General features: G+C 42.6%; 1 protein-coding gene across 9 annotated transcripts in view; it reads left to right on the top strand.

Annotated features, from left to right (window-relative positions):
- The window catches only part of sox5 (SRY-box transcription factor 5), a 323,149-nt gene extending 299,130 nt beyond the window's left edge, over nt 1–24,019 (top strand). For 4 of the 9 annotated variants that reach the window (XM_086268027.1, XM_086268028.1, XM_086268025.1 and 1 more), the window contains 7 exons: nt 4,800–4,964; nt 10,831–11,026; nt 14,798–14,973; nt 17,748–17,850; nt 18,436–18,609; nt 19,554–19,770; nt 21,388–24,019. In XM_086268027.1, coding sequence (XP_086124153.1) covers nt 4,800–4,964; nt 10,831–11,026; nt 14,798–14,973; nt 17,748–17,850; nt 18,436–18,609; nt 19,554–19,770; nt 21,388–21,685 — 1,329 coding nt within the window. In that variant the 3' untranslated portion in view covers nt 21,686–24,019. The remainder of the gene's footprint in view (nt 1–4,799; nt 4,965–10,830; nt 11,027–14,797; nt 14,974–17,747; nt 17,851–18,435; nt 18,610–19,553; nt 19,771–21,387) is intronic. The other 5 variants (XM_086268031.1, XM_086268032.1, XM_086268024.1 and 2 more) reach the window with 3 other exon arrangements.
- Nucleotides 24,020–27,208: the final 3,189 nt, after the last annotated feature.

The raw sequence follows: 27,208 nt of genomic DNA, 5'->3' as shown, positions 1-27,208 counted from the left end.
AGCCGCTTTGCGACCCACCTCCACCACAGCTCCTCCGTTCACACTGTGTGACTTCATCTGTGGTCATTAATGCCTCCTCTGTTCTGTATGAGGGTCCTTTTGCTGCTCTAAACAGAGTACAGCCTTACAGCCAAATATAAATAATCGCAGATAAAAAAATAATGTTTTTCTTTTGACTAAAGTGATTCTGACTGAAACTTCTTTTGTGCCAGTTTTTTTTTATTTCTGTCATCGCAGAAATCTCAGTCCTATTTGGAATCTTGTTCCTTGCAGCTGATAGACTGTAGATACGAAGCAAGAAATCAAGTTTGGAATAATGGCTTAATCTGTGTGTATCCAATGTGCACACAGAAAGAAAGAAGACCGAAAGAAAACCTTTCAAAAGCACAGTGTCGAGATAAGTGCAGTTCTTAGAAAAATGTATTAAACTCAATGATTTTAAAGCTTTTTTTCTATGTTTGAACCGTCCTCCATAGAAATCAACAGAGTGGCTCTTAAAGTCAATAGAAGCTTAACACTGAATCCTCTACAGAAGCTTTTCAAGGCAGTGGAGGCTTTGGAGTGTACAAGGTTGGCATTTAGCATCTTAATCTGTGGGATGAGTGTGACATTGTGCATTAGAGCATGTTAATCTGGCTCCCTATTGACCCTTGATATCATTGATATCATCCACATCACACAAATGGACTGAGAAGGACAGACAGAGAATTGAAAAATGAAAAGAAAATCCACTTATCCTGGTGAGGGAGAGAGAGAGATTTGAGGTAACGATGAAAAGGCAAAAGTACCAGAGGATGATCAGCTGAAAGGATAAACAGAGAGAAAAAGAGATGAGGGAACGGAGGTAAGCACTGGAATAAAGTGTGTTTGTGCGCAACAAAGTGTGTGTGTGCGGCGTGGTATAAAGAGGGTCAATGGCATGGGTCAGGCATCATATGGAGAGGCAGATGTTGGAACATATTGTCCTGGATTACCGCACTGTACACCGGAGACATAGATGGACGAACAACGGATAGGCGGTTAGAGGGAGGAGGGGAGGGGGAAAGAGGAACAGATGAGAGAGGTAAACGAGAAATCAATCGCGCAAGTCGTTTTTTTTCTACAAAACCTTATCTGGAAGGAAGACAGATAGCAACACAGCAGTTTTCTCAGATGCTTCAGTGTTGGAGGTGCTGAGAGATTTATTTTTGAGATTGCACTGTGAGCCCGTGAGCAGCAGGGATAGCAGATAAAACTTCTGAACCCTTAAGAGAAAAATAGATTTTTATAGAAAATAGAGTTCATAGAAACATTTTGGTGTATAAGTCCCACGTACTTTGAGCGGCAGTTTTTATATTCCGGCTTTAAATTCTGGTGAAATTACAAAATAAAGTATAGACTGCATTGTTGAGAAATTTTTCACTTTAAGTAACCCAGCGATGTTAAAGTAAAAGCTAAATATTGGTTATTTCGTTCTATTCAATACTTTAAAGAGAGCACAAAGAAAAAGAAATAGCCAAAATACTTGAGATGTTTGCTGTCAAGGTTTAAAGAAAGCATTGTAGTTATTTTATTTAAACTTGACCACTATATTGTGGTGAAGTAATCTCTCTGTGTGGGTTGTTTTTATTCAGTTTATTGTAGTTCAATCTCACATAGGTTTCCAAACAAGAACAAAGGCTCGAAAGCAAAATCGAAGAAGAGGTTGATAAGACGTAAAGATCGGACAGCGTTTGTGTCAGACGCTTCTGACTCATTATCAGTTTTACCGAGGCTTGTCTTCTTTTTTTTGCCTCTAAGTACCAAAACAACCCACAAGTGGGGGTGAAAAAAACACGCTTAGATAGACAGAGAAGAATCCATTAAGATCTATACAATAGTCCTCATGTCCACGTAAACAATAGAGCTCAGACCGCTCTGAGGCGCCCGCGTACTCGGACAACAAAGATGAGGCAAGCTTGTAATCTGTCTAAGGCTGCAGATTATTGACCAAGATTCACAGACACACACAGATCCCCAGTGACTAAGCTGACAAGAGAAACAGCAAAACAAGAGAATGGACACAGCTTATTGTGTGTGTCAGGGAAGATGCACACAAGATAGTGTCAGTACTACTAATACCACAGAGTGACCCCATGTTTTTTCAGTCAGAGAACACCAGCAGTCTCCCATCACCTCCCCACCTGATGTCAGTAGAGGTCGGGCTACACACAGACACACACACAGACACACATGTAAAAATTCTATTGACATATTGCTTGTTTCACATTAAGGGATTAGGGACATAAATAGGGAAGGGCTGTACAGCTCAGCAGTGTGCCTGGGTTGTGAGTGACATTTCAAATTCCTTAGTCTCATCCTGCAATTGCACCCCCTCCCCAATCTGTGTGTGTGTTCACTCCTCTAGTCACCCCAGGGGGCTTTGCGCTGTCACTTCCTGTTTGTTGACATGTATGTCGTTGTGGCTACGCTCTGGGCACGCTCCACAGTGCCTCTGCCCTCTGTACCGTGTGTGTGTGTGTGTGTGTGTCATTGCTCGCCGGCCCATTGAGCAGGCTTTGAGTGACGGGAGCTGGCCTTGTAATGGAACTCAATTCACTCCGTAAATAAAGAGGCCTTTGAACCACTGGTCCGAATATGGCAGGACACACATACACACACAGACACACCGCCTGTGGTCCACTCGCCGGGGGGGTTTGGCTAGCAGGGAAGGGGGGGGGGTGAGGGGTTTTCATGCTCGGCTGGAAGTCCACCCCCACACCACCCGCCTTCCCCTCCTTTGCAGGAGCTACAGTACAGCTAATTGAAGAGCAATGAACAAGCACCGGCTGATCTGATCTCAGCGAGCTGGTCAACTGTGCCGCGTCCATGGAACTCACAGCAGCAGCAATACATCCAGTGCACATTATGTACCTCAATCATGCACTTCACTCATGTTTGAGAAATCTATACAGATACTCATCAGAGAAGAAATACTTGCTTATGTGTATTTTACACTTACAAGAGACTACTCAGGAGCAAACAGTAAAGTGTGAGAGCCTTACACTTTAGAGTGAGTGGGGGGGGGGCAAGGCTCTCAACAGTCAGTGAAAAATGTGGATTGCCCTTTTTTTCCCTCCATAACTCCAAAGTGTTTATCAGGGATGAAGTTACTTTTCACAGTATTTTTGATTTATTTATTTATTTTACCTCTGAATGCAATTCTTGGAATGGCAGGTATCTGTTTTAGAGTGAAATTACAAGTTTAGAAAATCAATAAAAGTAATAGAAAAAGATAGAGAGAACTGTCGTAGAAAACATGCTTTTGCGTTGCTGTTGAATTGTTGGACAGTAAATATTGTACTATTTGAATGAATGGCAGTCATGAAGAGATTATTTCATATTCAAATATGAGATTCTTCCAAAAAGTATGCCGCTGTGCAAGTGTGTGTGTGTGTGTGTGTGTGTGCGCGCACGCCAACAGTTTGAATGTCTCTGTTTTTTTCCCCCTTGGTAAAGAGATAAATGTCTTACTTTAAGATAGCAAAGAGGAGAAGGAGCTAATGTGGCTGTCAAGCGAGATAGAGTGAGGTACAAATGGACAGAGAGAGAGAAACAGCAGTGACAGCATCTCTTCCTTGTCCATTTGCATAAACAGGCCTTTGTTTGACGCCGGTGGCCGGCAGCCAAGCACCAACAGAAGGACGGAAGTTAAACTAAAAAAAAAAAAAGGATGGTCTTCTTCCAGAAAAATATTCCACCAGAAATAAATAATAACAATTATAACTATTCAAAAAAAGAAAAGAAAAGAAAAACAACACATCAGTTACTTCGTGCAAAAACAACCATTATGTTGCTCTTCAGAGGAAGCACTAACAATTCAGAGGAACACAAAACCAGCGTCTTAGAGATTTGTATTAGCCAACATGAAAGTAATTGAGCTTTGCGGGATGATTTTGAGCAGAAAGACAGAAAGAGGCATTTATGAATATTGAAGCTTCGTCCAAGTTGTGAATATTATGCTGTGTCTGTTGCTGTGGAAATACTGGCCAGAGACTGTTTTGTGTGATACAATGCTATTGCATAAATATCCCAGAGTATGTTCGCACCATCGCAGCTCACACCATAATGCTTTTATTTAATTGGAAATTAATTAAATACATAAATAAGAATAACGAAAACAGTGTTTTGGTTTTTTTTGCCTCCTACTGTAGTTATTGAATCAATTTATCTTTATTTTAAACCTATTTCACGACATTTGCGTCTGTTTTTGCATCTTATTGTCGACGCATTAAAAACATCACAGGGCCACTAGACACTCCTGGCATGTCCCATCTGGCATGTAGCGTCACAAATTTCTCTCCTTCTCCATCATCACCTTTTTTTTTTTTTTTTACCTTGAGCAAGAGCTGGGCTCGCCATCGTGACCTCGATAGGCAGAGTGTTTGCCTTTCTCCCACGATGCACCTGGAGGGGACATGGCCGTCTTGAGGCCTGTCAGAGAGGCTGTTAGCGCTTCTCCCATGGGGTGGGAGGGGGGCTGACAGTGGAGATGTCCCACTCTATCTTTCTGTCACACAAACAGAGGCCGGGCCACTAATGGCCTCTTCTTCCAGAGCTTTTTAGCCGCCTTTTTCTTTTCTTTTCTTTTTTTTTTTTGTGGTCTTGACTATTCATTTATTCATGTCATCCTTTCTTCTCCTTTTTTTCTCCTCCTCCTCCCCTCTCTTTTTACCCCCTCTCTTCTCCCTTTCTTGCTGTCCCACCGACCCAACTCTTGCCTCTATCCTGTCTCCCCCTCCCGTCCCTGTCTCTCTACCTGTCTCTCTCTGACCTTGCAGCAGTTGTATGCTGCTCAGCTAGCAGCCATGCAGGTTTCCCCTGGGGCCAAGCAGCATGGAGGCAGCCTTCCTCCCCAAGCCAACCTGGGCACGCACTCGCCACCCACCAACACACATTCACAGAGTGACAAGGTCCGCAGCTCCCCGCCACCAAATAAAACCAAGGTAAGAAAGAAGAAATGTAACATATCTGTGTGTGTGCGCATGTTTTTGTGGTTTGAAAGCTGGCTAACAAGGTTTCTTCGTCAATAACGAGCACGACTTCATGAATGTTTAAAAAAAAAAAAAATCCACAGCTTAGGAAATAACATTTAATTCCTGAAGTTTTTAATTAGCAATCACATCTGCTTTTCAAATTCCTGTCTCTGATATCACTAAAGTGTTATTTTTCGACAAGTTTGCAAGAAAGCTGTCAATGGAATATTTCAGCTTTCTGTCTGTGGAAGTATTTTCCATAAGTTTTATTTTCTCAATTCAGCATCAGTCTCTATTTCTTTAAAAAAAATTCTTGATGGTAGTTGAAATATTCTTACTGCGTCGGGTAAATTCTTCCAGTTCATTCAGGGGAGAAAAAAAAATCCAGTCAATTAATGCTCAAAAAGGCTTTAACAGCCTAATTACTCGAACTGCACACACGCTGGCCTTTCCAGTGTGACCACGCTAGCTGAGAGTGAATGACTTCCGGTGCATGAGCTGAAAAATGTGTTCCCGAGTGTCGCAAACACATTTTTATGTTTTTTTTCTCTTATCAAACAAGTGCCCCAAGCAGCGATCTGCTTCTCATTCTATTCTCATTCTATACCTTAGTACAACTTGGTCCTCGATCAGTTCACCTCAAACACCAAAGGTTGATCAGAAACTTCCAGCTGGTATCTGGTCGGAATTCAGGATGTATTGGTGCTTCTGCCGTTTTCTCGGCTGGCTGCCCAATAGGGGCGAGGAGAAGCCTTGTGACCATCCAAGTGGAATTCTATGAATATCTGGTTGGCCATTGGGACACATACCACCTCTCTCTCTCACACACACACACACACACACACACACACACACACACACACACACACAAACAGCCATGCCTCCTACCACCCTCTGTCCACTCTGTGACCCTCATAAATGTTATAGTCAGTCATAAACACAGGCACTGTGTCTATAAGTAATTCTAGACTATCAAAATCCCACCAAGTTCGACAAGCTGAATTCACATTTGTTGCCACATAAATAAAAGCTTCCGGGTTTCCTCTTCTTCTGCCTTCCTTCCTTCTTTCCTTTGTCTTTCCTAAACTCTTCTTTCCTTCCTGTCCTCTTTATTTCCACTTCCACATCTTCTTTGCTACTTCTAACTTCGTCTCTGTTAATTTCTGCATTGTTCTTGCCCTGTTCCAACCCCTGTGTTTACTTACACACACACACACACACACACACACACACACACACACACACACACACACACAGGACTGGTTCATGACAGATATTAAAGCATGTGGTTGACCCCAGAGCTTGCACCCCTACTTCCTTGTCCATCAGCCCCTCCCTACATCTCCATCACACACACACACACACACACACACACTCTGCCATCCAGCCATCCTGCCCCCACTGTCACACACGTTATTACCATATATATGGAAGACAGGCAAGTGCTGTGGCCTGTGGTGGAGGAGAAGCAGGGAGTCGTAATGGCCTCCCCAGTCCAGCGGGAGTGGCTGACTGGGGAGTGGACCAAGGCGGACCCCGACAGTCTCCATAGAGGAAAAATCGCAGACTGACCACAGAGCTGTTCACAAACATTAGATAAGTGCTTTGGAGAGTTTTCTTTCTTGATTTCTTCTTTCTCTTTTCTTTCTTTCTTCCTCTTTCTCTCTTTCAGGCTGACCACTGAGGTGCTCTCACCGATTCCCTTTAACACTCTTTCTCTCTCTGGTCAAGTGACATGTATATTTCAGTGGTGTGCTCTCCCTGTGGCTCTATCTCAGGTCTCTAGTCATTTAAAGGCCCACTGCCCGCCTCTGCTCACAGCTGTTTGGACTCAGGCTCACACTGCTTAAGTGCTTTACCCTCTGGTGATACACGGACAAGCACACATGCACACACAGGTGTAGAGCTAGGCACCAACTAGAACCTACACACACACACACACACGGTCAAATCACTGCAGCTGCAATTACATGCAGCTTTCTTATATGCAAGAGTGGATCTTCAGATGCATACAGACCCACACAATGTTGTTTCAATGCATCACACGTAACCCGGTTGCTTCAATACTGCATCCCTATTTGAGACTATTTGATTGTGTAGTAATATGTTTTCTGCACATTGCTTATTTATCCTTTTAATGGCGATGTGCATTATCAGTGGGTACAGAATTCCCTTTGTGAAACCTTGATAGCCTCGTACAGTGCTTCTTAAAGTGCATTCAGGAGACCCTCAGGGGTCTACAGTAATTTGCTATAACTCATAATACTGTGCTTCATTATTTAAGAGGGCATATATGAAAATCATTTACTCAAATAATAGAAGTATATTGTGTTCAATATTCCTGCCCGTTTTATCTTCAAAACTCCTGCATGATTGGAGTCAGATAGAAAATCCACAAATCAACAAGTTAATTTGAGTGTGTGCCACACAGGAAACTATGACAGTGTAATTAATATCTGAACAGTCACTTATAGCTGGAAGGGAAGAAAGAGATGCGGAAGAGAGGAGAGATGCAGAGATGAAGAGTGAAAGGCACATTTAAGGGTCTTGTCCTTAGCACCCACCCCACACACACACACACACCCCTCTACACCTACACACACGCACGCAGGCCTGACTGGGATAAACTGTAGTGACACACACACTTGTCCTGTTAATTGAACCGTCAGCTCCTGCGATAAGATGCAGAACCCTGATGTCGCTTTCACATGTCGGCATCCACAGAAGTGAAATACAGCCCACACACACACACACACACACACACACACACACACACACACACACACACTTACTTTTATACGTGTTATCTCTCCCCTTCTGCTTCTCCTCTGTCTCTCTGTGTCCCTCTGCATGTTTTCGGTCTCAAAGCTGGAGACTGTTTCATCAGCCAAGAGAGACACAAAAGCAATTGTATTAATTCAAGATTCCAAGCCTTTCAGAGGCTTTAGAGGCCTCTCACACACATAAACACACACACACTGTCATGAGATTTAGAGCTTGTTGAACAATGTCTTACAGTGACACACGCACACACTCGTGCACGCGCGGACAAATACACACACACACACACACACACACACACACACACACACACAAACAAGTCGGTCCAAGCCTCTCAGCTCCACTGTCTAAACTAATTCCTCCACACTGGCATAATGCAGGTTGGCCACCTTCCCACCACAGGATTTGGCTTGGCGCAAAGGGAAACTCCCCCAATCCACTGTACAAGAGGCATAGGCATTATCTATTTGTAATAAATATTCAAACACGTTCCCAGCCAAAGCCCACCATAATGTGGGTCAGGATTGAGAAGATCCTCCTCAGTTTTCTCCTTTCTCTCCTCATCTTCTCCAGCCCATTGTCTCACTGAAGGCATCTTTGGGGGGTCCTCCATCTATTTAGAAAGCCCTCACCCCCAACCCACCCCACCCCTCCTAATGAAGGACAATCCGGTTAGGCCTCATTGCGTGCACACACACTCACGCACATGCATGAACACGTACACATGTAGGGAGGCTTAATTGGAAAGGCTTAATTGAGTTGTGAGGGGCTCATAAGGCTTAGTAAGACTCAAGGAGTGGGAATCAGGGAAAGTCGGCCTTAATGAGTGAATATACCACACACATACACACAACAGTTTCTCTTTTCCACTGTATGCCAGTTTCTACTTTGCCTAAGCAGCAATTAGACTAATGACCAGAAAATAAGGACAAATAATGTCTCTATTCTCTCTGCTGTAAGGCTTAAATTTTGCTACACCTGTAATGGCAAAATTTCTCTTTTATCCTGTTTTCCAAAGTATACACAAGATGAATGTTGTGAAACAACCAAGGAAACTGTATTTGTAGGCCTCATTTTGACTCTGTTGTGCGCCTTTAGCTGGCTGACCCGTTAAGCCGTCCATCCTCTCATGTTGTGTCTGGCTTTTAATTGTGGAGTTTTAATTACACAGAGTGGTTTGTGTACATCTGGCCCCTCTGCGATCCAATTCTTCCTTCCTGTCATGTGACCTTCTAAGGGTCCTCCTGATTGGATTAGGTCATCAGCAGGGGTGATGTTGCCATGACAGTTAACATGATAACAGTGGTGGTCCACATGGCGATTTACTTAAGGAGCGCTGCCTGTTGTGTTGAGGATGTTGCTGTGTGCCGAGCAACACAGTGATAGATGGATGAGGGAATTTAATCGAATCAAAGAATTTAGGAATACTTTACGTTTTTTTAGTGTCTGGATTTCCGATTTCATGCGGGGCGCTCAGAAGATGGTACAGAACAATTCAATTCAATTTTATTTATATAGCGCCAAATCACAACAAAAGTTGCCTCAAGGCGCTTCATGGATACAGAGAAAAACCCAACAATCATATGACCCCCTATGAGCAAGCACTTTGGCGACAGTGGGAAGGAAAAACTCCCTTTTAACAGGAAGAAACCTCCAGCAGAACCAGGCTCAGGGAGGGGCGGGGCCATCTGCTGCGACCGGTTGGGGTGAGAGAAGGAAGACAGGATAAAAGATAAAAACTTTTTTTTTTCTCCAAAAATGGTCTCTGTTTCCAATAGAAGGTGATCATCATTTATTTGTTGTCAAATATCTTTGGGGTGTCACAACACCACAAGCCACTTAACAGCACGCACCATTTTGATTTCACTCACGAAATGTGCAGCGGCTACGAGCAGCCACATGATAGCGATCACAGTCAACCTCCCCCAACAGCTGCTTCTTGTACACATGTCGTTCTCTGTCATTTTAACCATGTTTTAGTTTTTATGTTTTGTGTTATTAACCTTAATGACCCATCAACACACATTAGCAAAATGCTATCATTTTTATGGGACAACTAAGTTTCCCTTTAAGGAAGATAAAGTTATTCTATTTCAGCTCGGACATATTTTCTAAAAAGTTAAAATAGCGAAATAAAATTTGAGGCTTTGGTCTAAAAATAAAAATCAGATTGAGAAAAATTATTTTAGCTCCATTAATTCCTATTAATTGAAGGCTATCTTACGAGCGCCCCCTTCTGCTCCTCTGGTTTAATTGCAGCCCAGGTTTGTGCAGTACGAGTAATAGGAAGTGGAGGGATTCTGTTTATCTCTGATAAATATTGTTAACAAAATGGACCTCAAAAACCAGCTGCTTTAAGAATCGTATTGATTGTTTGTTAGGTGCTATGGGTGCGTTTTTGGGTGAGGCAGAAAGGGCTTCTCTGCTTTTCACCACCCACATGCATGTTCCCGACCATGAAGGTCCCCCGTTTCTAATGGACCAAGTGCACATTGAAGTGACAGACAGCCCTCTGTTCAGTGTCTTAAGACTCTCACACCTCTAAAGACTGTCTGAGGGAGGTGTTTTTCTCTGTGAAAGACTGTAGTTTTACGAATGAGTTCAAGGTGTTTCTCGTCCTCGTGTGTTTGGTTGTTTTTAGCATGTGAAGTACCATAGTGCATGTTTGCCGGAGCCTGCATGTGGAGTGTGCACGTGCATGAACTGCCTTGTTTGAAGGTCGAGTTTGCTGTGACAGGAAGTCGGTTATTTTGCATGTGAATGTCAGTGGTTCGCACCAAAATATGCAAATATTTATTTTTGTATGTGCCGTTATTTTTATGTTTTATCTTTTCGCTTATTACGAGCTGTTTGGAAAGGGGCAGTGGCATGCACCTTGTGATTCGTCCCGCCCGGGCTTGCCTCAGATTGCTGTGCATGGGCTCCCGTTTGATTAGCACACCTCCATTGAAAGTGGTCTCGGTGAGGGGAGGGCGAGGGTGGGCCCCGCGCCTCCCGCTTCCAAATTCCTTCGGTGGTCACAGCAGGCGAAACTGTGCTGTTTTGGTTTTTGCAGGACAGTGAGGGTGCACAGCCACTGAACCTGTCGGCCAAGCCTAAGGCATCCGAGAGCAAGTCACCCAACTCCCCCCCAACTTCCCCACAGGTGCCGGCTGCTGCTGCTGCTGCGAACAAGCTGGACCCCACTTCCATGAAGCACAGCGTTGCCCCCTCCAGCATTGGAGGACCACCGACCAGAGTCAGCTCAATTGGTAAGTGGATTTAAATGCTCACACATTCACAGCACACACACACAAAAAACAATCACAGCAGTTTGCACTGTGCTGATGTCATACTCCTGCAAAGCTAGACACCTACATAGATGTAAAATAGTTAAACCTATACCAAAATATCTGTTTTCTTGGACTGAGGGGCAACTGGTACTCCAGTTTCCACATTGATTGGGACAGGTGCTGAACTCACTACAGGTATGTTTACACAGGATTACACAGACCAGCTAAGCCATTTTATCTGGCCAAAAGTTGGGTATTCAGTGTTTAGAACAAAGTAGTTTGGTTGTGCATGTTTATTATTTAAACCACATACTTGTTCATAGGTTGATGGACCAAAAATAAACATTAACTCATCAAATTTGTATTTAACAAAATGATATAGTGCTTTACAGGAAGACTCCAAAAAAGAACAAAAGAAAACCACAAGTGATAAAAACATCCCAGGATCATAAAATAAACAAACAAATCACGAGAAAACGTGATAAGAAAAAAGTGTCACAATGTCCAACTTTCATTAAAAAAAATCTTTTCTGAATAAAGAATGTATCATGAGATTCACCAGAGTGGTGATTCAGAGGGACTGCTGCACAGTTTGGGAGCTCTGATGGCAAATCCATTCAGTCCATCCATCCTTAGTTTACAGGAAGAAACCTCAAAATAACCAGCAGAGCCTCGTTCAGTGATGTTAGTGAATGCCCCAGAATATACCGTTGGCTTGATAAGCCTTCGATGTAATTTGTAGCAAAGCCATTTAAAGTATAGGAAATGTAACTTATAGCCATGTTTTGGTGTCCCTGATCTAAACAATGAATTCTTTTCCTGCCAATAAGCTGTCAGTGGATGTTTACCACAGTTCCATAAGCACTTATATATTTCAATGCTCTCCTGTGAAAGGTGCTTGGAAGTTGTTACCACAACGACAATAAACTTCTTTTAGAAAAACAGTTATAGCTCTGATGACAAGAATAGCGTTCTTCTCGCAGTGGTGCCATTGTTGCGAGTGCCAGTACCATAATCAGACCCGGCCATATGCACACGTACAAAATATGACATAAATGAATCACTATTTTGTACTCTTAATCCATTTTTCACGCACCACTGATAGTTCAAATATTACACATATGTAACGGGCTATAATTAGTGTGTTTGTGCTGTTCTTCCATGTCGCTATTTGCCCGCGGGGCTGCTTCATTGTTATGTGTTTATTAGTGACTGAAAGAGACAGAGGAGTGAGGGAAAGGAGGTAAGGGGGGGGGGGGAAGAGAGAGAGAGATGAGGATTAGCACTTTTTTTCCCCTCCATGCAACTAAGCGGGGGAATAATAAAGAGAGGAGTGCATGACAGACAGGAGGTATCACCAATGAGATTAGACAAGCCTCTTACATGAGCCGGGACAGCGCAAACACCCAGCATTAATGACACAATGACAGCACACGCACTCAAACATTCACTCAGACGCACACAAAGGCTCTTACACACACTCGCACAGAAACACAATCCCAGCACCACCACCTCCTCCTCCTGTGCAATAGGCAGTTTTTCCGACTTCCCGGCTAATCTCACTGTTTTTCAACAAATCGGCGGATTTAATATCAGATTAGTGGATTTTCAGTCCCAGATGTTTTTTGTTCAGAAAAATGGATTACAGTGTTTAAAGTTTGTGTGTGATCCCTGTTGAATTATTTGAGCGTGGGGACGAGTGTGTCAGATCCCAGTTATGTTGCAGCTCATGGTCCCATCTGTTGCCACTGAGTTTAGCCGGTCGCCGGAGCGTTTGCTATTACAACTCACAGCCGCATTGGGATTCCTGTTACGTAGTTTATCGGGGATGGAAGGAGCAGACCAATTGGGATGGAGTCGAGAAGTGGTTGTTTTGATGTGGAAGCGAGTTGTTTGTCAGGATGGTGCAGATTATGTCTGCCTTTTTCAGGTTATTTGAATTCAGTCATCTGCTCTCAGGTCAACTCTTTAAGACTATAGAAATCATAAAATGAGCTTTTTTTTCTTTCTCTGCTCCACCATATTCCTGTGGGATATGCTGTTTTTATTTTTACATCGCTATCTGAAAGCTTGTTCCGTGTTATTTTGCTGCTTCCCGAACAAAAATGAATCAGAACAATCTCGAGCACAAACAGCTAAAAATTAAACAAAAGTACTTTTTACATGTTGGAGCTAATAATCAAATACAGTTCAACACGAAAAAGTTTGGAGAAAGTCGACTTTTTTTTCTTTAAGGCTTCAATATGCGTGAGTTTGGATTTGTCTGTTGCTCATATCCGCCCTACTGTCCTGCTTCCTTTCAAATTCTGACACCTATCAAGCTTGAGGCATGTGTCTTCTTTCCGCCTCTTCGTCTGTCTGTCCATCTCCTCATTTCAAACTGAACTGAAGTGCTGTCAGCTCCTGTAACTTCTACCACGATCACACATTCGTCTCTGTCGCTGTCATAAAGCGCTGCAGCTCCCCCTGACCTCTTGCATGAGGTTTTTTTTTTTTTTTGTGTGTGTGGTCTAAAATGTATCACACTTGTCTGTAGAGATTTCAGAAAAAAGTTGACCGAGGGAGCAAGACCCCCCTCCAACCCCACCCCTCTATCTGGGTCACATCTACTTGTCTGGATGTCTGGCATTGCAGTCAGTTTAGGCGACGAACACGATTGTAGGCACGAAAAAAAACCCCATTTTTGACTCCAGATTAAAATTGACCGCCACCCAGTTCCATCACCCTCTGTCTTCTTCCTCTTCCATCCCCTCCCAACCCTGCTGCCCCTTACCCTTTTTTTCTCTTTTCTTTTCTTTCTTTTTTTTTTTCCACATCCAGATTTTCCGGTTATGACTTCTGTAAGAGTTCACAGCTCTGTCATTACCAATCTGAAGCTGGTAATCTGGCCTGAGATGGCATTAGCGGTGCGGATTAGCGCAGATAAAGGCCTCATAAGCCAGCCGGGGCTCTTTGTTAAGAACCTACCCGACTGATAGGGAGAGGCGATAGCAGTGCACACAGAGCAGATGCCTCATCAGAAGCTAAGCTGCAGAAATAATACGAGTAATAGGCAGTGAGAAGGAGTGGGGAGATCTGATCTTTGCGGAGCAGATGTTCACAACTGGGAAAATTAGCAGGACTTTTTAGCTGTAATAAGAGTGTGGCCACCTCTCTTCAAAGCAGGACTGTGAGGGCTCAGATGAAAAGAGTCACAGCCGTCACATGTGCGAAAGTGAGTTTTAATGTCGTTTAAAGGATATTGAGTGGTTTAGAGTGGCTGTGTGTGTGTATTTAAGGCTGATGGCAGGTGGGAGGTGGTGGGCAGCTTGCAACAAGGCTACCTAGGGGCGCTCTCTGACTCACATCCACAGCTCAACAGTCAAATGGTCAGTTTGTGTGAGTGTGCGAGTCTACACACAGAGAGAGGCATACACAGATGCTCTGGCAAAGTCCCCTCATCAAGTGTATGTTAATGTCTTTACCTCACGGTTCAGAAGAAGATTTATTCTGCATGAAAAACCTCCTGCCAGGTTCCTAAAAATAAACAAGCACACGCTCAAGACATATTAATTTTCCCGTCCGAGCTCAACTGTTAAAGCAAAATGCTATTCAGTGTTTTTCTTGTAAAGGAAATAAAGGAGATGAAGATGCTCAACATGAGTCCCACCTACATATTCACTCACTAATGATTATCCACATTAATTGATTGTCCTCTGCGTGTGTGTTTGTGTGCGTGTGTCTCCGTCTCTTGCCGTCTTTGCGCCTCAGCAGACTTGTTGTCGTCGCTGTCTTCGACAGCCTACCTGAACGACCACGAGGCGGTGACCAAGGCCTTCGCCGAGGCTCGGCAGATGAAGGAGCAGCTGAAGAGAGAGCAGCAGGTGCTGGATGCCAAGGTGGCAGCCGTCAGCAACCTCAGCCTCAACAACGGCCGCTCAGACAAGGTAAAGCACTTAAAATTGCATCTACGTAACAGAACATGATGGGCTTTATTTTACTTCTTCATTTTGTTAATGTTTTTTTTTTTTTTGGGTCACACTAAATCAAAGTTATGACCTCATTTCTATGGCAAAGTGTTCAGTTAAGTTAAAAGTGTATGTGGATTCTTACAAATAAATACACATTTTTAAACCAGGAAAAAAATTAAAAATCTGAATTGTTGGGACTGAACACATACTGTAAATCCACCCGACTCTCCAAAGTCATCACAAGCTGTACCGTCTCATTGTCAGCGTGTAATAATTTGTCGTGCCATATGCCATCCTCGCTGCACTATGTAGGAGGTAAATCGGTGTACAATGCTCTCGCTGAAATGTGTTGAAGCTAAACAGGGCCAGATAAGGTAAAACCAGAGGCATCTCAGAGGTAATGAGTGTGTCTGTAAGGCGCACTGCAGGGCTGTGTGTGTGTGTGGCAGAGCAGAGCGTCAAGGAGACGGTAATGTGAAATGACGGCGCCGGCTCCTCGGCAGCGTGGCCAAATTGTGGTTATTTGTTAAACACATTGGGAGTCAGCTGGTGCACACACACGCACAAACACACACTCGGGTGCATACATGCAGGGTAACAGCATGCTGGAAGCATCTGCACTGCTGACATTCAACAGCTCTATCCCTCTCTTTCTTTCTCCTTTTTGTTTTTTTTACTTTGATGTGACACATTTCAAAGTGTCTAACCCACACTGATCTCTGCATTGTACACAGATAGTAACATACTGCATTACACATGACTATAACCAGTGAGAACTGGAAATATGATAATTATACCAGTGAGTAAGGGAACGTATTTTACGGTTTGTTCCTTACGTGGAGACATTTAGGTGCTTAAACACTGACATTTTTCATGTCTCGTTAGATCAGTTCAAGTTCCTGTTATTATAAGTTTTTTATATCAGTTGTACTGTGGAATCATATAATAATTACTTATTAATAATAACGGGAGAATTGTTGAAAGAAATTCTTATTTCTGTTTTACATTTCTTTTTTTTTTGACATGCAATCCTGTTACTATAAAACATTTTTAGTTTCGGCACTGGGAATATTTTTTTGTAAGTCATAACTCGTTTGCATCCTCACACGCTCACCTTGACTCCTGTTCCCTTTGGCTTTGTGTGAAACAGGCGAGCTCCCGCCGTTCACATACAACAGTGTCATCCATGACACACACACAGGATTAGTTTTGTCGCTACTTTGTGTCTTGGCTCCAGTGTCAGCCATTCAATCCACGTTTCTCATGTACTATACTGGGGTTTAATGTCAGACTAGGCTGTCATCCACTCGGTCTGCCTGTTCATCTCCATCTCTGCCTCACACACACACAGACACACGGCATAAAACCATTCGAAACAGCACATTTAATCTTATGATCTAAAAGTAAGAAGCACACTTTGTGCTCTTATCTTTTTTTGTGGAAGAAAGTTTGAATGAGGCTTTCATTTGTGCGAAATGAGGAAGGTTCTTTAAATACTTCTGATTTGCATGCAGAATGGCTGGATAATTCCAACCCATTGGCAGGTTATTGAGCGTTTATAAAAACATACAAAATTCCAAATAAAATACTTTTTAAAAGGCTTGCGAAAACATGTTTCGCTGCGCGCCTCTGGCTTTTATTCTCCCGCTTCCCTTCCTGTCTTTTTAGCAGTATTTATTCCAATCTGGGGAGGAAATTATCGCTAACAATTAAACTCTATTGGACTAAAAACAGAGAAAATGCATTTCATTATCATTCTGCCCTCCCTCCATCTAGCCAGCCAGCTCGCCAGGGTCACATGTAAATGGAGAGGGACACTTTTTGGAAGGTTGTTTTAGAAGACGACAGTGTTTTGGGTAGCGCTCCTAATCGTATAATTAAACTGTAAAACGCTCGCGCTGGTGCGCTTCTGTGTACGTGTGTGCGAGCGTGTGTGCTCGTCTGCAGTCAAGTTCTAGCGCAGAGTGTGCCGGCTGCTTGCATTAAGCATGTAAATGCTCAGTAAATCAGCCTTTTATTGGTTGTAATAAATACCCAGGGGGCCGTGCGGCGTGGCCTCGCTCTCGTCTGTGCTGCACTCTCTCGTTCTCTCTCTCTCTAATGCGTCGACCCTTGGGGGCCTCTGCAAGAGAGAGGCAAGCCGCAGCACTCCACTCTCGCAGGTGGCTGCCAGGAGTTGCCACACACACAAGCCCACTCACACAATCCATTGTACACACAGAATATGCAGTGTACACACAAAGCGGCAAACATCCAGATAGGAGTAAATGTAATCAACATTCTTGCACATGCAAACAATACACACAGATGTGTGTTCAAACATGCGGGCATAACGCACTCAAACAATTTGATGCTTCCACAAACTGACACTGAAATGAACCAAAACACAAACTGCCTTTCTACTTAAATTACAACCGTCATTTGTCTGCAGCCTCTGTATTGATAGAAAAACGATAAATAAACAGATTTGTTTCAGATCAAAGGCGAGTATGAGGAATATTCCTGAATTTCTCATCTCTCGACAGAGAGTCGGCTTCTCCGGTCACTGAAACTGTGACACATTTAAACATTAGACAGTCGTTGCTTTTCATAGTTATGAAATCAGAGACAGAGTCAGTCACAAGAATGACTTGTTGTGGGTGCAAAAGGAAATTGTTCGGCATCACTGCAGGTTTGTGGTTTCATTCATTCACATATTCCCTGACTCAGTCACTGACCGACTGCAACTGTGAACTGTTTGTGTTGTTTAGGACAAAGCTGCCTTGGAGAGTCTGAGTCAACAGCTGAAGCAGCAGGCCGAGAACAAGTTCAGCCACGCCATGCTGGACTTCACCATGAGTGGAGACTCTGACGGTAGGGAAACAGACACACACACACACACAGTTTATGCATGGAGTCACTAAACTGAGAAAAAGGCTGTGAGTGTTGATGAACGATGACAAGAAGATGAAAGTCTTCCAGGGCTGGTACCGTATATCTGCCAAATATTTATATTAACTGATATCAGCCTGCCTGCAAATGAGGTCATGTTTACCAATTTGCTGTTTATCTGTTTCACCACGATATTTCGCTCACTGATTGTTCCACGACAGAGTAATGAAGATTTGAAAGACTTTTAATGATATCAATAATTTTCATAATTAAGTTTTTTGTTTTTTGTTTTTCCTGAATAAAAGAGAAAATAACCGTTACCTTTCTATGAACTTGAGCATACAGAGTAAAACTCTGTGTAGTCGCTGTCCTCCCAAACGTGTGATCAGTGAGTCAGTCAGACTTTTTTATAATATGAGAAAAATGATTTTTATGATATTTATTTAGCTTAATGAGCAACAGATTTTTCTCGCCCATGAAAAAAAATTCCCAGCATTTTAGCTCGTCTAATGAACAAAACTTGTCCAGTTTTCTGTATACGTTTGACACCCTGGTTCCCTTCCCCAGGCTCTCCCAGCGTGTCAGACTCCAGGATATTCCGAGAGTCTCGGGGTCGTAGCAGCAGCGAGCCGCACATCAAAAGGCCGATGAACGCTTTCATGGTCTGGGCCAAGGACGAGAGGCGAAAGATCCTCCAGGCCTTCCCCGACATGCACAACTCCAACATCAGCAAGATCCTTGGTAAAAATCACACACCTACACTCGCACGGTGTGAATGACAAGTGGCTTTGCTCCACCCTCTCATGTGAATAACCCTAGAGAAAGGAAGAGCGGTGTGAGTTGTATTTTCCACTTTCTTAAACACACACTCGCACACATACACTAATTGTAATTTCCTTACAAGCAGTGGCATTGTGTAAGTGCTGTTAATGAACGGTTAGGGAGAGCACAGCTTCGACAAATGATGATATAATTCATTATGCATTAAACAAGCAGCGCGAGGCCGCCTGACATTTCCCCCAGACCGCCGGGATCGGCCCTGACATTTTAAAGAGCTCCTAAGCGTTTTATAACACAGGGAAATCTGGTTTTAATAAGCCTCCTCTCTCTCCCTCTCCCTCCCTCCCTCTCTCTCGATTGCTAACAGATCGCAGAAAACAGAGAGAGAAAGACCGAGAGAGCGAACAGCCGAGCGCTGACAGCTTTTAACCATTAAACATACAGTAGTCAAGTGCAAATTCAGACCAGATATGAAACACACAGGGGGAAGACATACTCAAGATTACACCCACACACACATGCAGGGCGCTGATGCTGCAAGCAGAAACTGAGCTGAGAGATGACAGCAGGTTAAGTGAAGTCCTCATTAGCTGAGATGAGTACCTGTCGTCCCCGCTGCTCCCCTCATTAACCTCCTTTAGCGCTCTATGCGTTCTCTTTCCGGGTGAAACGTCCAACATTATCTCAGCGGCGCTCACAGTGCAGCGACATCGATGCCAGCTTTTCATTATCGTTCATCTCTGTGCTGTTATTTGTCGTCTTGCTCTATGATCACATTTCACAGTTTTACACGTTTCCTCCCTTAGACAAAAGCTCTCTTTGGAAACCCCCCATCTGCCTGTTTTTATTTTATTTTTTCCAAAGACACGCAGCCATCCCTAACAATACATGCTCTGTGTGTGCAGGCTCACGCTGGAAAGCCATGACCAACCTGGAGAAGCAGCCGTACTACGAGGAGCAGGCTCGGCTCAGCAAGCAGCACCTGGAAAAATACCCCGACTACAAGTACAAGCCACGGCCCAAACGCACCTGCCTGGTGGACGGCAAGAAGCTGCGCATCGGCGAGTACAAGGCCATCATGAGGTCCCGCAGGCAGGAAATGAGACAGTACTTCAGTGTGGGGTGAGTGGGTTGGCTTTCTTTGTTTGTTGGTTGTTTTTTCTCCAGTAAGAAAACAGGGATTAACAATTACTTTTTTTTGGTTTGACTTTGTACTTCATATTTTAAACGAGTTACTGTTTATTTTTCTTTGTTTTCCTGTCACATCAAATGCCTAAAAAAAAATCAATCAATCTTTCAGTTTTTAATGAATTACTAACAAAAAAAAAGATCGCAGCAGAAATTTGGAGAAAGCAAGTCAGCGCATAATTGCATAATTTCCTTTTGTTGTTTGCGGCCTACCTGCAGCGAGGCCCGCCCCTCACCTTAACAAATTGAATTTTGTGTCGGAACAGGCGTGACAACAAGATGCTGAATTAGTTATAAACAGAAGCAGGAGGTGTTCTCCTTTAGTGTGATTTAAATTTCCTATTTTCAGTGTTTTTAAATACAGTCCTTTAAATAATAATAATAATAATAATATCAGAAATTAAACTACAGGATGCAGGCTTACTTTTCTCACAAGGGGTCACAGTGAGTGTTATGAGATAATAAGCACAAAATGCACAGTTTTGTTTGGATGGTTTTTTTGGATATTACCTTTGAGTTGATTTTTTTATTTTTTTATTTTTCCTAAATCATGAGTCAAGAGAAGCAACAGCTACAGTTTTATATGCTTTATATGGTTTTATCCACTTAGAATTGAACCCTTTGGTTGCCCATAGGAAGATTTTGTTTGTCCCTTTACAGTTGTATTAATGTTATTAATTTTATATGCTTAGATCCTGTATTTTGAAACTAAAGGCTGTTGAAAAAACAACAACAAAAAACTACAACAACTCTCTCGATGAATCAAACCATTGTTCCAAAAATCTTATGAGAGAAATAAATCAGTTTTGTCTTCCTGCATGAAACATAAACCATTATTTGAATAAACATACCTCTCTGCTAATAACAATATTATTAGCAGAGAGTAAAAATTACAAATGTGGCTTTTTTCTGTTGTGCGTACATGGCGAAGCCATTTGCATTAAAGTTTGGCCATATACTTAAGTGACCACACATGCACATGGATATCCAGATGTGTAAAGTATGGATGTAGAATCCAAACATTACAGACTGAATGCAGTTTAATTCTTTTTTCTTCTCTGAAAAAAAGAAACATTTGTTCTAAAAAACACATCAGGATAAATCATGCGTTCTGTGTGGGTCAGGCCATGAGGTTTCATCCACATCAAGTGCAGTATTGTGTTTAGAAAGTAAGAGCTGTTTCTGAGTGTTTAGCTGAGAACACGCACTCAGGTTATAAACACGCTGACTGTAAATGTCAGAGGTTTCAGACGTGATGCTTTAAGAATCACTGTTGGTGCTTGAGAAAAGACTGAAGACGTCAAACTGTCAGTTTTCTCTCAATTCCAGTTTTAATGAGAAGTTAAGCTAACAGCACACAGGCTGTAGGTTTATATTTACCACACAGATATGAAAGGGATTTAGTTTTTCCCCATTTGTGTAATAATTTTCTTAATGGCTCAAAGAGAGAGAGTCACCATTCAGGGAGGGATCTCAACATTTATGTGATTTCAAAAGTGTTGCGAGCGCTGCATTTAATGTGCTGACAGCCTTCTTCCTCTGTGCGTGCAGGCAGCAGGGTCAGCTGCCGTTGTCCTCTGCAGGCGTCGTTTACCCAGGTGCCCTATCCATGGCGGGGATGCCCTCACCCCAGATGCCCTCAGAGCACTCGAGCATGTCCAGCAGCCCCGAGCCCAACGCCAACCACCACCAGAACCCCAGCATGCCTGGCCTCAAGGGGGAGGGGCCGCGAATCAAGGAGGAGGAGCTCAGGCTAGACGACAGCAATGGCGACGTGTACGACGACTTTGACTACGAGGACGAAGATGGCGACTACGCCAGCGATAACGAGAACCATATCACCCAATAGGACGGCATCAGCACCGCCTGCTTTTTGTGTTTTGTTTTGTTTTTTTGTAAGCCAATCACCGCTGGTTAATCTCACAAAATCCCCACCAATCAGGAAGAAACCTTTCACTTTTGCCAATCGCTTTGGAACCAGTTTCACCCCCCCCCCCCCCGACTAACATGGACTCTTCTAATAGAGCCAGATCCACTCCCCTCCCCTTCCTCTCCCCCCGGAGTCCTGATACCAGCATCTTTTGATCAATCAACCGAAGCACAGGACCTGTCACTCACACTGACTGTTACACACTGACTGGAGGAAGAGACGACCAAGGCAGTTCTGAAGCTCGCTGAGGAATACCCACATAGTACTGCAGGTGTTAGAGTGTAATGCCACGAGTGAAGAGAAAGCAACATGGCTCTCAGAAAGCAACCTTTTAGTCCCGTTTGTTGAAGAAAAACTGAAAAACAGAGGACCTGTCAAAGGCTAACATGACACTTTAAGATGGCGGACCTGTTTATTATCAAGAGACATTTTTAAAAATAAAACAGCTTTTTTTGTTCTTTGGTTCTATAATATTCTCACTCAGGTACACGGTGCCAATAAGTGGCTTGTGAATGTGATTTGTTGTTTTTGTGCTACAAGTTTGAATAATAATAGAAAAAAGAGACTTTTCTTTTTTTCCCCTTTTGTTGTAAAGCACCTGAAAGACATGAGACATTTATTTTTAACAAAAAGATATCTTTTCTTCAACCTCGCAGTGTGCTGTCAGCAATCCCCCCCAATTTTTCTCCCCCTTTGTGTTTTTTTGTGACCGCCCGCTAACCCCCCCTCCCCTCCTTGCATCGCATGGAATCAAATGGGACGGTCCAGCCGGGACTGACCAGCACAAAGTGGACTGTCCCACTTTGAGTGGATTTTCGGTGTGTGGGGAGGGGCGGGTTGCAGCAAAGGGAAGTCTCTCTGGCGTCACGGAGCAGAAACAAAAGCACTGTGTTGCGAGACAATCCACCGGTTTCCTTCTCGCTCCATCCCTCTATCTCGATCTCGTCCAGGGCAAAAAAACCCCACACATCAGTGCGACTTCGATCGAAACATCCCAACAGTGCGAGTGTGTGTCAGTGTGTGTGCTCCACCATTGGACGTTTGCACACGCGCTCGCAAAAAGAAAGCTAATAATACTGCAGAAAGACAGGCAACTAATGCTGCTGCTGTTATTTCCTGTAACACACACACACACACGCACACTGTGTTCTGTCCAGTGTTTTCCTAACCCCCCACCCTCCAATCAACGTTGTCCTGCTGTATTGCAGTGGGCGGAGCTGAGGTGAAGTCAGCCAGTCAGTGTTTCTGTTTGTATTTGAATACTGTATTTTATTATTATTTTTCTTCAAACTGCCTCTAGTCTAATAATATTATTAACAATAATTATAAGGATGGTCAACGTTTCCTAAGTTTAGTAAGTTATGTACAGTATAATTTATTTTTCTCCTCTTTATTGGGTTTTTATGACCATATGAAACAGTCAATGAAGCATTATTCTATTTAGCTGGTAGGTATTTAGATCTAAACAAAAAGTTGTCATTTTACCTTGCTTTGTTTTGCAATTTTATTTTATGTTATTTTATTTTTGATCCCCTCCTATTAATCCTGTGCGGGCGGGTGAGCTGGACTGAAAGACATGGACGCCAGCCTTCGTCCGAACTGAAGACGTAACCCTTTTTATCATGTCCGAACCCATTTCTAAGAAGCACTCAGACTCTGTGCAGTCAGAGAAGAAGAACATGATTTTATATTGTTATTATAATTTTATTTGTAATGATTATCATAATGTATAATGTGAATTTCCTCTTCTTCTTCTTCTTTTTTTTTTTAAATTTTTACATGTTTTTGGTTTGTCACTTTTTCTGTGAACAGAGACCCGTCCCCGTTTACTAGTTTGGCTGCCTCACGGCGACACAGTGGAACATCTTTGGCATGGATCCACACACGCGCGCACACACACACACACACACACACACACACACACACACACACACACACACGTACGTGTGCGCACTGGGGGATGCACCGATGAAATTCTGGGCCAATACCAACACTGATGTTTATAATGTAGCTGACAGCCAATACCAATATTTTTTCAGTGTCTTTCTTTTGTACAAAAATATACTGACCTGTTTGAAAGTCTTTCAGATCTTCATCACACATTTTTTGAACATTCAGAATAAAGGATGTCTTATTTGTTAATATCCCGAAATCAGCAGGATTGAATATCGGCCAATAACGATATTAGGCCGATATATCGGCCATTTTTATATATATATATATGTATATATATATATATATATACATATATATATATATATATGTATATATATATGTATATATATATATATACATATAAATATACATTTTTTTGGGTGGGGGGTATTTATACACCCCCTTTGTCTTTTTTTTTTTTTACCAGTGAAGCAATGAAATTGTTTTAAAGAGATACCACCTGACCAGTTTTAGAGTCTTTTATTGGATTTTTTTAAAGAATTAATCCAAATAAAACCTATTTGACAATATCTGTCAACGAGGGTCAATATTAGCTGATAATATATTCAACCGATATATCAGTACATCCCAAATGTGCAGATACAACACATACAGGCACATTTCAAATGAAGAGATTATCATGACAACCAAACAAATCCTATGCTGTCCTTTTTGTTTCTTGAAAAAAAAATCCTGTATATAGACATTTTTTTTGTTTTGTTGTTGTTGTTTTTGTTTTTTGTGGTAGCAGTGACTTTTTTTTTTAATCATGAGAAAGCAGTGTTTACTGCGATCCACCAAGGCTGTTCCACTGTGTGCGCGTGTGGGTCTGCAGTATCTTCATCAGGAGCCCTTTGCTTTGTTTGAGCTCCACACGATGCTACAGGAGCCATGACTGCTCTTCAGGTGTGCTGTTTTCATGTCACATTCTCGCTTCTAGATGTTTCCTACATGCCACATAACAAGCTTCTGGGTCTTAATTTTGCTGTATAGTCACCCCTGTTATCACACCTTTGTTGAACCCCATGCTGGAAAGAGGGGACTAAATGAATAAGTCCATTTTTTAAAACAGTATCAGGAGGGTGGGTGTTTGGGTGGGGCATTAAGAGATCAGTCATCCCTGCTGGCAAGGTCCGTCCCCATATCAAGACAATGAAAATGATGATGATGATGATGATATTATTTAAGACAATCAAAGTCATGAGTGGAGCTCAAAACAAAGTGAGAATTATTACTAGTAAACAAAAAAAAAATATCTTACCATCTCAACTTGAAAATTCAAGAAAGATAATTATGTAAATATAACATAGAGTTATAGATTTATATTTTGTTCATAACACAGTGTAATATAAGTTGTATATTTCTTTTTTTTTCTTCCTCTCCCTACTGTCTCTTTTATTGATGTTATCCATGCCACAGAAAAGCAAGAGTCACAGTGCTCGCACAAAAAAAGAAGAAAAATATCAAAGAAATAAAGAAAAACAGGGGAAAAAAAGCCGTGGGCTGCCACCATCTGTTCTAAGTTCACTTTTTTTCAGTATTACTGCCAGACAAGGCTCTAATAAAGACAGCAATGTGTTCAGTAAAAAAAACTTGTCCTGGTCCTGGTCACTTCTTTTCCTCCACACATTCACACGGCTTTACGGTTCCCCACACCAACATACAAATGTACACTGCCACTTTCCCCCCTCTTTTTTAAGGTATAGTGCAGTGAACACACCACAGCATAAACACACGAGCAGACAGACAACTTTTTAAAGTAGTAGTAGTGCTGGTAGTGTCGACGTTTCTTCATTCCTCTTTCTAAAGTGGCTTAATGTGAGCCCATGTGTCGCCAAACGATTCAATCATCTCCATAACAACGTGTTAATTATGCCAAGTCCACCTTCTTGCCCCTCCAATCAGAGGGCCAGCTGGGAGGCGTGGAGAAGAATCATGGCCCACTAGCAACCTGATAACCTAATTAAGCACAACAAGGGAACACGGGGAGACGGGCTGGAGGGGGGGTGTAAGTGATGAAGTGTGTGTGTGTGTGTGTGTGTGTGTGTGTGCTAATCATAAAAAGAAGAAGAGTAGCCTATATTCGCAGTGTCCATATAAGCCTCCCCGGCCTGTCAGAGTGCTGGCTGTGCTGCTGTCACCAGTTTTAAAAGTGAAATCTTTAATTGATGCTCGCTTAAGAAGGTTGGGGATGTTCGTGCCTCCACTTCTGAAGGGTTAAAAAACACAAAACCCCACTCAGGGCGCCCATTAAAGCACTGTCCCCCCCCATCTGTGTCCATATGTTAAACCCCCTCCACAGCCCGGCTCGACGCGCTGTGCGTGAAAACAGTTAAATGCACTCCAAGGAGATGATTTTACGTGCTTTGGTAATTACCATAACTACACACACACAGAGACCCTTTTGATGCAATAAAGAGGCAGGATGGGGGAAGATCCACAACTCCTACATTAAGAGGACGACTTCTTTTTTTTCCTTCTGGGCTTTGTGAATTTTTCAGAGGCGGCCTGGAGGTAAAATCTGAGAAAAGGTTTATGTGTGAATAGTTGAGGAGCAGAGAGGGGATTCAGATCCCCCCCCCCCCCTTTTTTTTTTTTTTCTTTATTGTCAGCAGTACGTGAGATGCTGGAGGAAGCAAACAGTGGCTATACTCAGATTAAATCACACACACACACCCTAAGGTGTACTGTAGGAGTTTGCTCAGCTTAAACCACATTTATATCTAGCGGGTATTTCCATCACAATAGCTCAGACCAAAGAGGGGAAACTATTACAATGAGCACATATTTACATTTGAATGCCTGCTTATTTTTCTGATTTAATTTGCTCAAAGTTTTTGCGCAGGCCCAGTAGCCCGTGGATCGCTTGAAAAAAATAAAACAACAAAACTTGAATGCGTGAACGCGCACCTGGCGTGACTGTGAGCACGGCCCTCTGCCTGCACTGCCTCGGCTCAAATATACAGCTTTTTTTTTTTTTCTTCAAACCGTGGGTGTTTGGAAATTGAGTGAAAACGATGTCACATTAATGATTTAAAGTCGGTAATAGGATGTGCTGTGACGCTGAGCCCCCAGCTAAGCTGAGTTTAAGGCTCCGGCGTTAATGTATTCATGAGGAGGAGGATTATACAGAGACAAGAGCAGCTAGAGAGCTGAGTGCAGCACAGCAGCCAGGGCCAACAGGCCTTCTAGATATTATATATAACTCCATTTATACTGCACGATGCAGGAGGTAGGACTGCACACACACACACACACATAAAGGGTAAGGCGGGAATTGCTTTTGAAATCATGCAGTGTGAGCCTGGAATTGAATTTGATTGTATTAATGTTGTTTTATTACTTATTAGTTTTTATCGATAAAGCTGGGGAGGATAGCAGCACACTGCTAAATTGCTAATAATTATCGCCGTTGTTGCTATACGTTGAATCTAAAATGAACCTGTTTAAATATAGTTTATTATTTTATTTTAAAAAATGAGAAAAGAAGGGTAAAAACTAGGTCCT

Source organism: Aulonocara sp. 'chitande type north' Nkhata Bay, linkage group LG17 (assembly GCF_057382095.1).
Source record: "Aulonocara sp. 'chitande type north' Nkhata Bay isolate Kocher_YH1m ecotype deep benthic linkage group LG17, A_spYH_male_GT1.1, whole genome shotgun sequence".
NCBI lineage: Eukaryota > Metazoa > Chordata > Actinopteri > Cichliformes > Cichlidae > Aulonocara > Aulonocara sp. 'chitande type north' Nkhata Bay.
Note: the sequence above shows the minus strand (reverse complement) of the source record. Positions and strands in the feature narration are given on the sequence as shown.